This window comes from Lynx rufus, unplaced genomic scaffold (assembly GCF_022079265.1).
Source record: "Lynx rufus isolate CCGP_SWC_20201006 ecotype Redwood Valley unplaced genomic scaffold, mLynRuf1.p SCAF_7, whole genome shotgun sequence".
In the NCBI taxonomy this organism is placed as follows: Eukaryota; Metazoa; Chordata; class Mammalia; order Carnivora; family Felidae; genus Lynx; species Lynx rufus.
Genome location: NW_025814889.1, coordinates 127,111,916 through 127,128,041, shown reverse-complemented (window position 1 = coordinate 127,128,041; position 16,126 = coordinate 127,111,916). Strand labels below are relative to the sequence as shown.

The 16,126-nt window shown below is 43.8% G+C and overlaps 1 protein-coding gene across 1 annotated transcript in view; it reads right to left on the bottom strand.

Annotated features, from left to right (window-relative positions):
* The window catches only part of ABTB3 (ankyrin repeat and BTB domain containing 3), a 315,600-nt gene that overhangs the window by 23,091 nt on the left and 276,383 nt on the right, over positions 1 to 16,126 (bottom strand). The window contains exon 12 of the mRNA XM_047066948.1: positions 3,515 to 3,620. Coding sequence (XP_046922904.1) covers positions 3,515 to 3,620 — 106 coding nt within the window. The remainder of the gene's footprint in view (positions 1 to 3,514; positions 3,621 to 16,126) is intronic.

The following is a 16,126-nucleotide window of genomic DNA, read 5'->3' as shown; positions in this document are numbered from 1 at the left end:
TTGGTCTCTGCCTCCAACCCGATGGTCCACCTCACCACAGTCATTCTTACTAAAGGCAGATCTGATCACGCCCCTCCTCTGCTGTAAACCTTTCCATAGCTCCCTAGCGCTCCAAGAATAGAGTCCAAACTTCTTAACAAGGCTCCTTGTGATTAGACTGCTGCCTTCTCTGGCCTCTCCCTAGTCACATCCCCCCGTCAACCCGCAGTGTGCTCGAGCTACACGAGTGCCACATACTTCCACCTCTGGTGCTTCACCTGGGACACTTCCAACTCCTTCCAAACCTGGTTCACCCCATGTGGGCTTCAAGATTCAGTGCACACACCTTCTATCAAGGCTTCTTGATAGAAGCCTTGCCTGACTCCCCCCACCCTCCTCAGACTGACCAAGCATCCCCTACCTGTGCTCTCATAGCCCTCTGGTGTAGCCTCATTTGCTACAGAGTATTCACTGTTACTTTGCCTCCCTGTGACTTTGCTTGGGAGATCAGGACCTTGTCTGTTCTTTTCACATCCTTGCTCTGTGTCTAGAACAGAAAGGTGCTAACGCATAGGAAGAGTGTGGGCTCTGAAGCCAGAAATCTCAGCTCTATGACCTTAGGCAAGTTATTTAGCCTCTCTGTGCCTCTGTTTCCCTTTCTGTATAATGGGAATGGTAATACCCATTATACATCTACATCATTTACAGTGAGCATTAAATGAGTTAATTTTTGCAAAGCACTTAGCAACATGGCTTACACACAGTACTACTCAATAAACATGACTATCATAGTAGATGCTTAATTAATATTTTTTTGAATGAGTGAAGAATGCCTTGACCCTTGTTCCACAGTCTTGTTCTTAGATCCTGCCAAGGACAACAGGCTCCTTCTTAGCCTGGGGACTTGCTTGTTGATGGGCCCTTCCCCAGGGGTTGTCCTGAAATAAAACTCCAGCTGCTTCTTTTGGCTGGGTTTAGGCTGTCCTAACCATTAAGAGTGGGGACCAACCCCCTGGATATCTGGGGGCCATGACCCCAACTGCTGGGCACACCCTGACAACTCTATCTTGGACCCCTGGCCGGCTCCATTTTGCCCAGACCCTGGACCCAGAATTTGTCTTCTAGGCCAACTCTCCTCTTCCAGCCCCTGAAGGTAGGATGGCCCCTCAGCCCCTGTGCTGCCCCAGATGGTGGTCCTCCATTCATACTTCTGTCTGTACGTATAGCTACCTCACCTCTTCCCATTAAAAAAAGTTTTAATTTAGAACATATCATAAAAGCATAAAACAGTCAAAATCACTTACAGTCCCACTATCATGAAAATATTTTATGAAAAAAAAAAACCCCTCAAATGTCTAAACAATCCAGACGAAGAGAGAAGAGAGGCCACAGAAGTCCTCAGAGTTGACTAAAATTCACATCTCCGCTTGCTTTAAAGACTAAAAGTTTGGAGTGACGTTCTCCCTCTTTTCAGCATCCACTCCTTCTCACTCTGTCTACCTCCAGATAGCCATACTCCTGTTTCCCAAATTGCTAAACTCTCCTGCCTGTAGCCCTTTGAACCATCCTCTCCCAGAATTCACTGGGAGGCAAGAGGACAATGCGTCACAAAAAATCAGGCACGTGCTCTCCAGTTTGCTACAGTCCCCACCACTCCCTATTGTCTCACACGGAAGCCATTTCACTCACTTATATGACCTGCCTGGCCCTTGTGACTGATCATTCATGTCTTCCCTTTAAAGCAGGTCCTTAAAGAATCACTATTTGACAACTTGGGAGTTACCCTAGTTTGAAATGCTCTATTGAAGATGCCAACCCTACCTGGTTCATGCTCCACCTATTCATAAATATGTTCTGCCCCTTTTCTTCCATATTGTGAGCTTTGAGCTTCTCCAGTCTGCTCTTCTTCTGTTGATGCTATAACCCTTGGAATTCCAATGCTTGGCCTTAAAAACTAGGTCCTTTTGATTGCTGAAAGAAAGCTCAGCAAATCTGGAAGGAAAAAATGTTCCCTCCTTGCCTATAACTACGGGAAAGGAGATTTTATGCTGTGTCATTGAGACAGCCCTTACAAATGTTTGCTCTAACAAGGGTGTCTGTTAAGGCACTGAGATGTCAGATGTTGCTATGGCCTGGGAACGTAACGTTCAGTTTCCAAAGTCTGTTAATTTGCTTCGTCTTTGTGATGTGTTGCTCTGACAGCATTTTAATTAATACCTGTTTTCTACAAGGTAGAAATATTTGCGGTTTTGGTACGTCCTACTTTGCCCACGTGAATGGGCAGAAAGGAAAACAGACAACATCTGACGTGGCTCCTCGGGTTTTCACTTCAGCAAAAAGTTGGTGTCATTTCAATTAACAACTTTTTCACGACAGGAGCAAGAATACTTTAAAACAGTTCCACGAATTCAGCCTTTTCACTGATTTAAACTAGCTCACCTGTTCCAAACGTAGTGATTTTGTTAAAGGATAGCATTTTCAGATGCTTCCATTTCTCAAATGTTTCCCAGTCTTTGCAGGAAACAATAGGAAGTAGGAAAGTCCCCAACCTTCATCCTAAAAGGATTTGTCTGTAATATTTTATTCCCCAGGAAGCAAGGAGAAAGTCCCTTGCCACAGAAGGCTGGTGTTTTGGGCTTCAAGGCAGCGAAGCATTTCTTTGCTTTATTTCCAGACTGATCAGCCAGGTTACGGCAGCCCCAGGACCCTTGGGATGAAATAATTGCCTGACGGAAAGTTTCCTCCTGGAAAATTCCAGAAGCTGGGACTGTAGAAGGAGGGAATCATAGCTTTGGGAGGAGGTGGGTAGCTCGTGAAGTGAATCTGAAGGCAGCACAGACCTTCCCTTTCTTCCACTGAGATGTGGGGGGACTTGCAGTGCCTGCCTCCTGGGGCGGCTTGAGGGTTACCTGAGACGGGGAAGGTCAAGTGCTAGGCTGGGGTCAGCCCAGCGCAGTGTCCAACCAGAAGAAAAAGTGATTCCTGGTACTCTGATGGCATTTCAGAGTGTCCGGTCTCTTCAGCTCGGGTATGTTCCCCTCACTCGTGTATCTGTGTGTGTGAGGTGTGTATGTGTGTGTGTGGGGTGGAGGGGTCGGGCACTTATTTCCTCTCCTGGGTCCCTGCAGAAGGACTCCATTAGAAGAACACTGCGGGCCTGGCACTGTCCCCTGCTTGTTCCTCCTCAGGGAGGAAGAGGGACTTCTTAGAGGGGGAGCGGTCGGGGCAAAGAGCTGCCTACACAGCTCTGCCCTCTTTTGGAACCAGAATCTACCTGCCTGCAGGAAGTGCATGGGCTCTGGGGCTGTCGTCCCTGCGGGAGAAAATCCCTCGGTTAGAGGGACTGGTGGGTCTCCTTGTCCACATTTCCAAGGTACAGGCTCCAGTTATCATGTGAGGATACCCTGATCACCACCTGCCTGACTCCTGTATCCATCTTAGACGTCCTCCGGTACTGTTCTTTTGGGCATTTGCTACCTCTGTGTCCTCAAACCACAAGGCAACAGCGAGGGGCAGGGCGCGGTGAGGCACTCACCCAGGCGCGAGGTCTGCTTGCGCTTGATCTCCGTGAGCTTGGGGATGGGGTAGGGCCCGTAGCAGTGAGTGAAGATGACCGACAGCTGCTGGCTGATGACCTCGTTCTGCGGAAAGGAAAGCACAGGTCAGGCTGCCAGGCCCTGGGTGGCCTCCTCCAAGCTGTCAGCAGGAATGCCTGTCCCCGGGCGAGGGGGGCCCACAAACTTCTCGCAGGTTCCAGAAGCAACCCCCCACCCCCCACCTGGAACTCACACCTTGAGGCTGCTGTCTGTTTCTAGTGGGTTCACTGGTGAAAGCTTAATTGGTAAATAAATCCTTTCTTTCCCTACTCATGTATCATCCATTGGAAAGCAAGTTCATAGCTCAAAGAATGGCAAGTAAGTTTTTACCCCAAACACACCTTTATCAATACTCAGAATTCTGGAAGCAGCGAATTACCCTGAAAACAGCAGCAGGAAGCCCTTTTGATCCTGTGACTGTGCTCTCCATTACCCAGACACAAATGCTCCTGATTCAGCTTTCTTACAAATTTGATTTTGGTGCTGAAGCATTTCCGGATCCAGGAATGCTCAGCTGAATCACTTTCTCCAAGAAAAAAAAAAGGGGGAGGGGGGGACGAGTTCTGTAACAGCTGCCTCCGATTGCTCAGGGACAAAGGAGTCTGTTTCTGATCGCCCCGTGTCCTTCACGTTTTTGCCTCTTTCCCCTTGGGACCCACTGCTGTTCATTAGTCTCCCTTCAACTGCAGGTGTGTGGGAGGGAAGCCACAAATCACAGCACTTGATGCTTTTTATTGGGTGAAGGGGGTTGAATCTAGGGGCTGAAAATGAGGATGAGGTAGAAAGACATTTATAATATATTAAGAAAAGTAGGTTACAACACAGTTTGTACCATGTATTTTTGGAAAGAAAACCCCACATATATATTGGATTGACAGGTATGTATAGAAAATGCCAGGGAAAACAGAATAAGCTACCTTTGGCTGGGATTACAATGTTTTCCCTTTTCTTTTTATCTGCATTTTCTACAACAAACGAGTGTTGCTTCTGTAACACAAACAATAAAGCTCACTTTTCATTTTAAATTTTTTTTTTCTCAACGTTTTTTTATTTATTTTTGGGACAGAGAGAGACAGAGCATGAACGGGGAGGGGCAGAGAGAGAGGGAGACACAGAATGGGAAACAGGCTCCAGGCTCCGAGCCATCGGCCCAGAGCCTGACGCGGGGCTCGAACTCACGGACCGCGAGATCGTGACCTGGCTGAAGTCGGACGCTTAACCGACTGCGCCACCCAGGCGCCCCGCTCACTTTTCATTTTAAAAGATGGGTTTGGGAAAACTGATGATGTCAGTGGTTCGAGATATTCTTGAATGTGCTTCACTGTGCTCCCGAAGCAGAAGGATACAGCTCAACACGTGAAAAGGAACTGACCGTTTGGTGAAAGTGGAGGAGATCCCACGAGGCACCAGGTTACCTCGGACGAGAGCCACAGAGGTGCCCACAGGTGCAATTGCTATCGGACACAGGGACTCTGCTTTCAAAGATGACGCCTTATGACCTTATGACCAAATGGTCTGAAGTGCTCCTCCCAACACTCACAAAGTGATTGGCTGTCTCAATGGCTTTGTGTGGCAAAGGAACGAGAACTTGGAGAACCGCCGCACAAAGCCGTGAGACAGACCAAGTGTGGTCTCTGGACCAGCAGCCATCAGCACTGCCTGGGCTTGTTGGAAATGCAGATCCTCAGGTCCCATTCCAGACCTTCTGACTCAGAAACACTTGGAGGGGCCCAGCAATCTGTATTTTATTTAACATGTTTTCTGGTGATTCTGGTGTGCTATTAGGTTTGAGAGCTACAGTTAAAAAAAATTTTTTTTAATGTTTCATTATTTTTATTTTTGAGAGAGAGAGAGAGCACAAGTGGAGGAGGGGCAGAGAGAGAAAGAGAGAGAGAGAGAGGGAGACACAGAATCCGAAGCAGGCTCCAGGCTCTGAGCTGTCAGCACAGAGCCCGACCCGGGGCTCGAACCCACAAACTGCGAGATCATGACCTGAGCCGAAGTTGGTCGCTTAACTGACTGAGCCACCCAGGGACCCCGAGCCACAGGTTTTATGTACTGATGTTTTCTCTTGAGTTTGACCTCTGAGCTGGGGGCTGTAAATCTGCTACCCGTGGTCTAAAGCCTGCCACTCAAAATGTGTTCTCTAGACCACCAGGAGCAGGATCACCTGAGAGCCTGTCTGAAATGCAGACTCTCACTCCAGGCCCATTGAATCAGAATCTGCAATACGGTGCCCTGCAGATGATTCCCATGTACACTAATGTTCGAGAAACACTGTATGGTAGGCACAGCTATGGCCCCCTGGAAGACTGCATCCCCCAAATCCCTGGGACTGAGAATATCATGAGATACCATGCCCGTGAATACGTTACATTACGGGGCAGAAGGGGCTTGGCAGGAATAATTAGGGATACTAACTATGGTTTAAATGGACCTTAACATAGGTATATTATTCTGGATTATCTGGCCAGGCCCAGTGTAATCACACAAGCCCTAAAATTAGAGACAGGAGATGAATTCAGAAGGGATGGAGAAGAGGATTTGAAGCCTGAGAAGGACTTGATGTGCTGTCACCAGCTTCGAGATGGAGGAGACCGCGCGGCAAGCTAGAGGGGGAATGAAGGCAACAAGAGTGGGAGAAAAATGGGATCCCCAGCTGGCAGCCAGCAAGGAAATGGGGCCTCATCCTACAACTATAAGGAACTCAATTCTACCCAAACCTGAATGAGCGTGCAGGTGGAGTCTTCCCTGGAGCTTCCAGGAAGGAACACGGCCCTGTTGACATCTTAATTCTGGGGCTCTGTGTTTCCCTACACAGAGAGCCCAGTGAAGTACTGTGCCTGGCTTCCAACCCATGGAGACCACGAGATACTGAGCAAGTGCTGCCTTCAGCCTCTACACTGTGGTAACTTGTGCAGCAATAGAACACTACTACATCCCATCTAGAGTCTGCCTCAGGTGGATTGCATTTCATCATCCTCGTGACCCCAGTCTGCCAGGCGCACTGAGCATGCTCAGTGAGGACCTGCAGCTCACAGAAAAGAGGCGGCCTGTGTCTGCGAAATGTGCCGCACAGACTGGGTGATGAATGACGCTGGTCTTGCTCACTTACAGCAGGGAGTGTCTAACCACCTCGGGTGGGGGGATGAAGATCCACTTCCTATGAGAGAGGCCTGAGCAGCCCATGTTCTTCTGTGGAGACTGACTGATCAACTCAAAAGGTACTTAGGAATCATCCGAGAAGTGTATTCAAAGTAACCCAAGCCGGCAGGGCAAGACCCCTCCTCTCGGAACCCACAGCTGGCTCGTGCTTGGTAACTTCAGTATGTGTTGTACCACCTGATGAGGTATAGGTAAGGGCTGACCATGACTGTTCCAAAGTGACAGTCCCCAAATACTTACAAGTTATCTGGAAGAGTGTCATTGCCCACCTAGCTGATGGCTGCACATAATGACTTGATTCCAAGGAGAGCAGTTGGGAAAAGGGGGAACGAGTAAGCCTGCAGCTGAGGAACTTGGCAAGAGCCACCAGAGGCAGGTGATGAAGGTCACCTCCCATAGTGAACACTCATGTGGAGAGTGTGTGCCCTTGATGTGGTGGGAATGGCATCTGACCTCTGTAGTCCTCCTTCCCAAACCGTAACCCCAGTCTAACCATGAGAAAAACACCCCGAATTCCACTAGAGGGCATCCTACAGTAGTATGTCTGAGCAGTATTTCTCAAAATTTGTCAAGGTAACCAAAACCAAGTCTGAAACGTGGTCTCAGCCAACAGGACTAATGTGGTATCCTGGATGGGATCCTGGAGCAGAAGAAGACATTAGACAAAAACTAAGGAAATAGGAATGAAATATTGAATTTAGCTAATAATAATGTGCCAGTGTTGGCTCTTTAATTATAACAAATGTACAATACTAATGTAAGATGTTAACAATAGGGGAGTGTGGGCTAGGGGTTATATGGGGAAACTCTGTGCTATCTTCTCAATTTTTCTGTAAATCTAAAACCATTCTAAAAAACTGAAGTCTCTTCTTGGAAACAATCTGCCCAATAAGGAAACAGAATCATTATGATGGAAGTATTAGAAGTTCAGGAGAAGGGGAAAGAGGGGGAGTCAAGGATCAAAGTGGACATCAACAGTTCTCTGGGTTTTATTTGTTGATCCCCTAAAGGTTTCATGAATGTGAACTTTACCCCATTTGCTAAGTGATGCAGCCATTCGTGACTTAATTCTTTCTTGAAATATTTATTGGGCATCTGCTAAATACCGGACACCATGGGAGGGGTTGTCAGTGACGCTCTGAATGTCAGGGTCCAAACTGCTGCCTCCTTTCCCAAGGCTTTCTGGCTGCCTCTCTTTCAGACACCGGAGCCCTAAGAGGAAACTCTCCACTGTGTCCTTGAATTCACCTGTGTTTGTCAAGGTGTCTGCTTTGTGCCCTTTCCTGTGTGTTTCCTCCAGGGAGGGGGGACTATGGGTATCATTCACTCTAGTTCTCCAGCACCCAAAATGAATTGGGTCTCCAGGAGGGCTCCCCTAAGCAAGAAGGGGTGCTGTAATTAGTATCGGTTAAGAGCTCTAGTGGGGTGAGACCCATTGGGTTAGATGGTCAGTTTGGAGCAGTGAACTGGGTTATTCTTTGGGTTTGGTTAGCTCTGGGCCCAAACCTGAAGATGGCAGATTGGAATTAACCAAACTTGAGGCTCAGTCTGTTTTGGAGGCATGGGTAGGTGGGGTAGTTGTGCTGTGATAGGTACCTATATTCTCCTCTGAGTTGTACATTTAAGAGAAGTGCTTTTAGGTAAAGGTGCCACAAGGCTTGACTGGTCTGTGCATGCAGGCTCTGAGCTGGGAGGCCAGAGCAAGTCCAAGGAGGAGGCGTGGGCTGGGGATGGGTGGGCATTTGGCTGGGCCCAGGTACATAGCACCTGGTTAGCGGTTGTCACTGGCACGCTGCTGGGTACCAGCCACTCAGGTCTCTCATGGAAAATGCTGGGTGTGCACATGGGGTGAACTCAGATCCTCAGGACTCAGAACCGCGTGGCTACAAAGAACCAAAAGGGAATGAAGTTCTTAACACCACAGTTAGCAGGAGCCTCCTGAGACAGATTCCTGTGGATTCAGGGCTGACATCTTTCCTCTCTTCCTCTGACCCTCACTTCTCTCCTAAAAAGATACCAGAACATTTTCTCTTCTTCAGAAAGGAATGCTGGGATTGATCCCAAAGGTCCTTTTCAGGTGGGTTAGGCAGGGCTTCTACCCAGTGGTAAAAACATAGACAGCAGGGCCAGATGGGGTTGGGCCCCAGTCCTGACTCCTCACATACTAGCTCTGTGACCTTAGGAAAGTTACTCAGCTTCTCCGGGTCTCTGTGTCCTCTTCCGAAGTGGATTAAAAATATCTGCTTGGTGAGGTTGCTAGGAGAGCTAAAAAGGATAGCGCATCACAACATGCCATTAGCTTGAATTAAAGGAAATTGCTGAGATTTGACCATTCTTTAACCCCCAAACAGCAATTTCCTATAATTCAAACCAATCTTTTTCTAGATTCTAAAATGTCATACAATTAATGACAGCTTTTAGGAAGAGAAAAAAAAAACTCACTGCATTAACAAACATTCATTTTTAAGACCCATTTCAAATTGTGAAATGCTAAAAGGTGAAAAAAGCCGCATCTCAAAATCAGGAGATGGTGGAAATACAGTTACTTTCTGGGGATACCGGCAGTGAGTTCTCTGCCTCAATCCATCATCAACAGCGGTTTGTCTTTAGACTGGCCCTCCTGTGTAGGATATGCTGGGCTGACCTGTGAGCAGTGAGCCTCTCTTTGCCTCTCTTACACCTGGGAAAAGGTAAAGAGATGGGAAGGGCACCAGACAGAGTCCCATGAGGTCAATGCACAGTCCCACGTCTGTCACTGGAATTGTGTACAAGATGAAATTAAACAGATAATAAACTAAAGTGCTTTTAAATAGTCATCCATATATTTTGATATGTACTCTCTATTCATTGCAAGTGATGTGGGCCTTCTATTTATGGTAATACTATAGCATTTCCTTTCTAAGTACATTTAACATATGGTAAGGTGATTTAAAGGAAAATATCAAATAAATAATAACCAGTGAAAGTATCTCTTAGGAATGAAAGGGAAGCTAGACATTCTCAGATGAAGGAAAATTAAGAGAATTTGTCATCAGGAGACTTATCCTAAAAGAATGGCTGAAGAAAGTTCTCTAAATTGAAAGGAAAGGATAAAAAAGGAAGCTTGGAACCACAGGAAGAAAGAAACAGTAAAAGAAGTATGGATAAAGATAATAGGCTTTCTTTCTTTCTCCTTTTGAGTTTAATTATGTTTGATGGTTGATGCAAAAATTATAAGAGTGTCTGATGTTCTAAATGAGGAAATATTTAAGAACAACTATGTCATAAATGGAGGAGGATAAATGGGCATAAAAGGAGGTAAGATTTCTATTATTTCACTTGAACTGGTAAAGTGATGACACCAGTAGACTGTGCTGTTATGTATATATCATGTAATACTGCAAGCAACCACCAGAAAAGCTACTTGAAGCTATAGAAAAGCTATCAAAATACTACAGACAAATAAAAATGGAATTAAAAAAATGTTCAACTATCCCACAGGGAGGCAGGAAAAAGAGAAACAAAGGCAGAGAAACCCAACAGAAAATAAAAAATAAGATGACAGGAACACCTAGGTGGCTCAGTCAGTTAAGTGTCCAACTTCAGCTGAGGTCATAATTGCACAATTTGTGAGTTTGAGCCCCACTTCAGGCTCTGCGCTGACAGCACAGAGCTTGCTTCAGGTCCTCTGTTTCCCTCTCTCTCTGCCCCTCCCCCACTCACGCACATGTGCATACTCTCTCTCTCAAAAACAAACTTAAAAAAATAAGATGGCAGACTTAAGCCCTAAAGTATCAATAAAATGTGAATGGTCTAAATACACCAATTAAAAGAGATTGGCAGAGTGGATGACAGTATATGCTGTTTACAAGAAAATAACTTCAAATATAATGAAAATGGCAGATAGTAAGTATAATGGTCCAAAAAAATCACAAAAACATTAATCAAAGGAAAGCAGGAGTGGCTACCGTAATATTACATAAGGTGGACTTTAGAGCAAAAAAATGAACAGAAGCAGAGAGGAGCATTATATAATGATAAAAGGGTTAATTCACCAGGAAGACATTGTAGACCTAAATATATATGCACCAAATAACAGAGCTGCATAATCTGTGAAGCAAAAACTGATAGAATTGAAAGGAGAAACAGACTAATCCATAATTATAGTTGGAGACTTAACACCCCTATCTGAAATGATAGAACAAGGAGGCAGAAAATTTGTAGGATATGGAAGAACTCAACAATACCATCAACCAACAGAATCTTAGGGACACTTATAGAACACTTCATTCCACAATAGCAGAAAACTGTGTTTTCAGGTGTCCACAGAACATATCAAGATAGACCATACTTAGGGCCATAAAACCAACCTCAAAAACTTAAAATAATCAAAATAATACAGAAAGTATTCTCTGACCACAATGGAATCAAATTAGAAATCAAGAGCAGAAATATAAGAAAACCTCCAAACATCTGGAAACTAAACAACACACTTTGAAATAATTCATAAGTCAAAAAAGAAGTTATAAGGGAAAAATAAAAAGTTAACACTGAACTGAATGAAAAATGAAAATAACACATCAAAATTTGTGGTACACAGCCGGAGCAGTGCTGAGAAGGATATGTACATTATCAAATGCATATATAAGAGAAGAGAAAAAGTCTCAAGTCAATAATCTAAGCTCCTACTCAAGAACCTGGAAAAAGAAAAGCAAAATAAACCCAAAGCAAACAAATAATGAAGATAGGAGAAGCAACCAATGAAGGTTAAAACAGAAAAATAGTAGAGAAAATAATGAAACACAGAGTTGGTTCTTTGGAAAGATGAATAAAATTGACAAACCTCTAGGAAGACTGCAAAGAAAAAAGGACACAAATTAACAAAATCAGGAATGATACAGGGGTTATCATTACATCAGAAGAATAATAAGGGGCTTATGATGAACAACTCTACTCACATAAATCTGTTAACACAAATGAAATGAGTTTTTTCCCTGAAAAAAAAAAGAGCAACTCACCTAATATTAAATAGATAATTTGAATAGCTGTGTAACTATTAAAGAAATTGAATTCATAATTAAAAAAAAAACTCTCCCCAAAAGAAGTCTTCAGGGCCAGACTGAAAATGAAGAAATACAACTATCTTTATTTGTAGATGACATGACTACCTAAGTAGAAAATTCCATTGAATCTACAGAAAATTCCTAGAATAAACAAGTTCAGCAAGGTTGCAGGATACAAGTTAAATATACAAAAATCAATTATATTTCTTTGTGGTAGCAATGAACACATGGACAGAAAAATTAATATAATATTTATAATTTCTTAAAAAAAGAAATATGTATATGTAACTCTAACAAAACAGGACTTGTATGCTGCCAACTCCACAATATTGATGGAAGAAACCAAAGAAGATCTAAGTACATGAAGAGACATACAGTTCACAAATTGAAAGATTTAACATAGTAAAGATGTCAATTCTCCCTGAACTGATATAGAAGTTTGACACAATTCCTATCAAAATCTCAGCAAGATTTCTTTATTGTTGGTAAAGCAAGTTTATTCTAAAATTTATATGGATGGGTGCCTGGCTGGTTCAGTCAGTAGAGCATGCAACTCTTGATCCTGAGGTGATGAGTTTGAGCCCCATATCAGGGATAGAGTTTAGTTGGAAAAAAAATAAAATTTATATGGAAAGACAAAGAACATAGCTAAAATAATTTTTAAAAGAAGAATAAAATGGGAGGAATAAGTCTACCTAACTTCAAGATTTAACTATAGCTACACTAATCAAGACTGTGTGGTAATGGTGGGGGGACAGACATATAGATCAATGGAACAGAGTCGAGAACCCAGAAATAGACTCACACAAATATGCCCAACTGGCTTTTGAAATGTGCAAAAGTAATTCAATTAAGGAGAGACAGCCTTTTCAACAAATGGAGCTGGAAAACTAAACATCCATTGGTAAAACAAGCAAACACACACACACACACATCAAAAACCTTGATGTAAGTTCCACACTTCACCTCAGGCAAGATGAATCACAGACTTCAGTGGAAAACATAAAACTAAAATTTCTAGGAAAAAAATATGAGGAAATAGTCATGATTTAAGGCTAGGCAAGAAGTTCTAATACTTGATACCCAAAGCATAATCTCCATAAGAAGAAAAGTTGATAAATTAGATTTCCTCAAAATTAAAAGCTTTTGCTCTGTGAAAGACTCTATAAAGAGGATAAAAAGATAAGCTATAGAATGGGAGAAAATATTTGCAGGCCGCTTATCTGACAACAGATTAGTATCACTCAAAATTCAACAGTTAAAAAGCAAACAACTTCATTAGAGCACAGACAAAAGACACAAAGAGACATTTCACTGAAGAGGATAGCCAGATGGCAAATAAGCTCATGAAAGTATGTTCAACACCATTAGCTATTTAGGGAAATGAAAATCAAAAGTACGAGATATCACTTCCACATCTATCAGAATGGCTAAAAGAAAAAATAGCAATAACACCAAACAGTGAGGATGTGGAGAAACTGGATTATTCCTACTTTGCTGGTGGGAATGTAAAACGTAAAATGGTGGGAATGTAAAACCTTAGCAGTTTCTTTGAAAATGAATCACACAGCTACCATACAAACTAGCAATTACACTCCTGGGCACTTATCCCAGAGAAATGAAAACACATTCACACAAAAACCTGTGCACAAATGTTTAGAACAGCTGTATTTGTAATAGCTTGGACCTGGAAACAATTCAGATGTCCTTCAGTGGATGAGCACTTGTACAAACCACGGTATATCCATGCCATGGAGTACTGCTCAGCAATGAAAAGAAACAAACTATGGGATCATCCAACAATCTGATGAATCTTCAGAGAATTATGCAGAGTGAGAAAATCCAGTTCTAAAAAGTCACATACTGTATGATTCTACTGAAATTACAGTCTTGAAAATAAGAGAAATGGAGAACAGATTAGTGGTTACCAGGGGGTGATAATGGAGTGAGGGCAGAAGGGAAATGGGTTTGGCTAGAAAAGTGCAACATGAGGAAATCCTGTGGGTGCTGGAAATTTTCTGCATGTTGACTATATCACATCGGTATCTTGGTTGTGATATTTTATGGTACTGTAGTAAGAGATTGCCAATGGGGGAAACCGAGTAAAGGGTACATAGTGCTATCTCTGTATTTTTTCTTACAACTGCACGTGAATCTAAAATGATCTCAAAATCAAAAGTTTAAAAAACTAAAATATTTCAATTAAAAAAGTGAAAAAAAAAGAAAAAGTGTACAAACCACAAGAAAAAATCCCCCACAGATCATGTCTTGTCTCTGTCTAAAACCTCCAGGGGTGTTCTATTCACTGCACGTGGAGGGAAACCCAAGCTTTTCACCATGGAGAAAGACTCCGTGCAATCTGATTTTTATCTCCTATGCTTCTCCCTTTGTCCCACTGCACCGGTCACATGGCTTTTCTTCCTGTTGCCCCAACACACCAAGCACGTTTCCATGAAGAGCCTTAGCTCCTGCACTCCCTCACCTGGAATGTTTTTGCTCCAGACCTCTGCATGGCTGGAGGTTTTCCTCACTTCATTGGTTGTTCAAATGCTACCTTCTCAGAGAGACCTTCCTTACATCTTGTCTAGATTAGGCCTTGGTTGCCCCATCCTCAGAGAGACTATATTATTGTCCAATTTCACTTTTTTTTTCCATAGCATTTATCAGGCTCTCTCTCTCTCTTTTGCTGATTCATTTCCTTGCTTACTGTCTGCCCCTCCCCTGCACATAGCAAGCTCCAGGAGGGTAAAGGACATTTCTCTCCCATCACCATTGCAGCATAGTGAGCACGTGTGACTGCTGAATGATCAGTGCCCTGGGGAATTATGTGTGTGTGTGTGTGGGGGGGGGGGGGTGGAAACAGGCCAGGAACTTTCTTGAAACAGATGTATATTAAGAAATGACTATTTTTGGGGCGCCTGGGTGGCGCAGTCGGTTAAGCATCCGACTTCAGCCAGGTCACAATCTCGCGGTCTGTGAGTTCGAGCCCCGCGTCAGGCTCTGGGCTGATGGCTCAGAGCCTGGAGCCTGTTTCCGATTCTGTGTCTCCCTCTCTCTCTGCCCCTCCCCCGTTCATGCTCTGTCTCTCTCTGTCCCCAAAATAAATAAACGTTGAAAAAAAAATTTATAAAAAAAATAAAAAAAAAAGAAATGACTATATTGTTTGGCTCCTGGGAAATCTAGAGATGCTGAATTCTTCTGAAGTTAAAATTTAGAGAAGGGAGCAAAACACATCTGCAACTAGATTTCAAGTAATGTATGAATGAACACAAGTCAAGGATGGGAAGGCGTATGCTTCACTTCATAGTATAGCTGTATTTCTGGGAGTTGACGATAAAGTGAATTTCTTTATTGCATTTCTATGTTCTTATGCATTATTACTTATCTATCTGATGAAACCAGATACCTGCCCACACAGAACAGCAGATGAAATCTGAACAGGAACCCTTTAATGGAGAAGGAACTAGGCTAGGCAGTTGTGTGATGTGTGGCTACTACTATCCTCCGATATGAAACATTGGAGGGCACAGCTTTGCAGCACTTTCTCAACGCTCTGAATTTCTCTGCCATCATCTCTCTCTAGTCTTCTTTTGACCACAAGAACATCACTCATGCTTGGGGAATGCTTGGCTTCACATGGCAGCAGTGGGAAATTAATCACCTCTTTTTCCTCCCACCAGGAATGTACATGATGTGTAATACCACACTTCACCAGTAGGGGTTGCCACTGGACCCTTATAAGGGCAAACCCCACTCTTGAATGCACTGTCTTTCCCAGACTGTCCTTCTGACAAGGAGCTGCTTCCTTTCCCTGGCTCCCTCCATCCTTGAAGATCAGTACAGCTGATGGGGGTGGGGTGGGGTCGGGTTGGGGGGAGATTCTAGTCTACATCTCCTGGCAAAGGCCCCTCCCTTCTTCCCAACTCCCAGCCATTGGCTGTCCTTTTGGGGGTAGTAGCTGAGTGGGGCATAAGGGGCCTACTGGGGTGCTGGCAATGTTCTCTTTCTTGGCCCGGGCGCTGATCACACAGGTAGGTTTAGCCTGTGAAGATTCACTGGGCTCTACACAGTTATGATCTGGGCACTTTTCTGTACATATGTCATACTCCAAAATTCCAAAATACAGTTTATTTAAAATTAAAAAAAATTTTTTTTAACATTTATTTATTTTTGAGACCAAGAGAGAGAGAGAGCATGAACAGGGGAGGGTCAGAGAAAGAGGGAGACACAGAATCTGAAACAGGCTCCAGGCTCCGAGCTGTCAGCACAGAGCCCGACGCGGGGCCGAACTCACGGACCGTGAGATCATGACCTGAGCCAAAGTCGGATGCTTAACCGACTGAG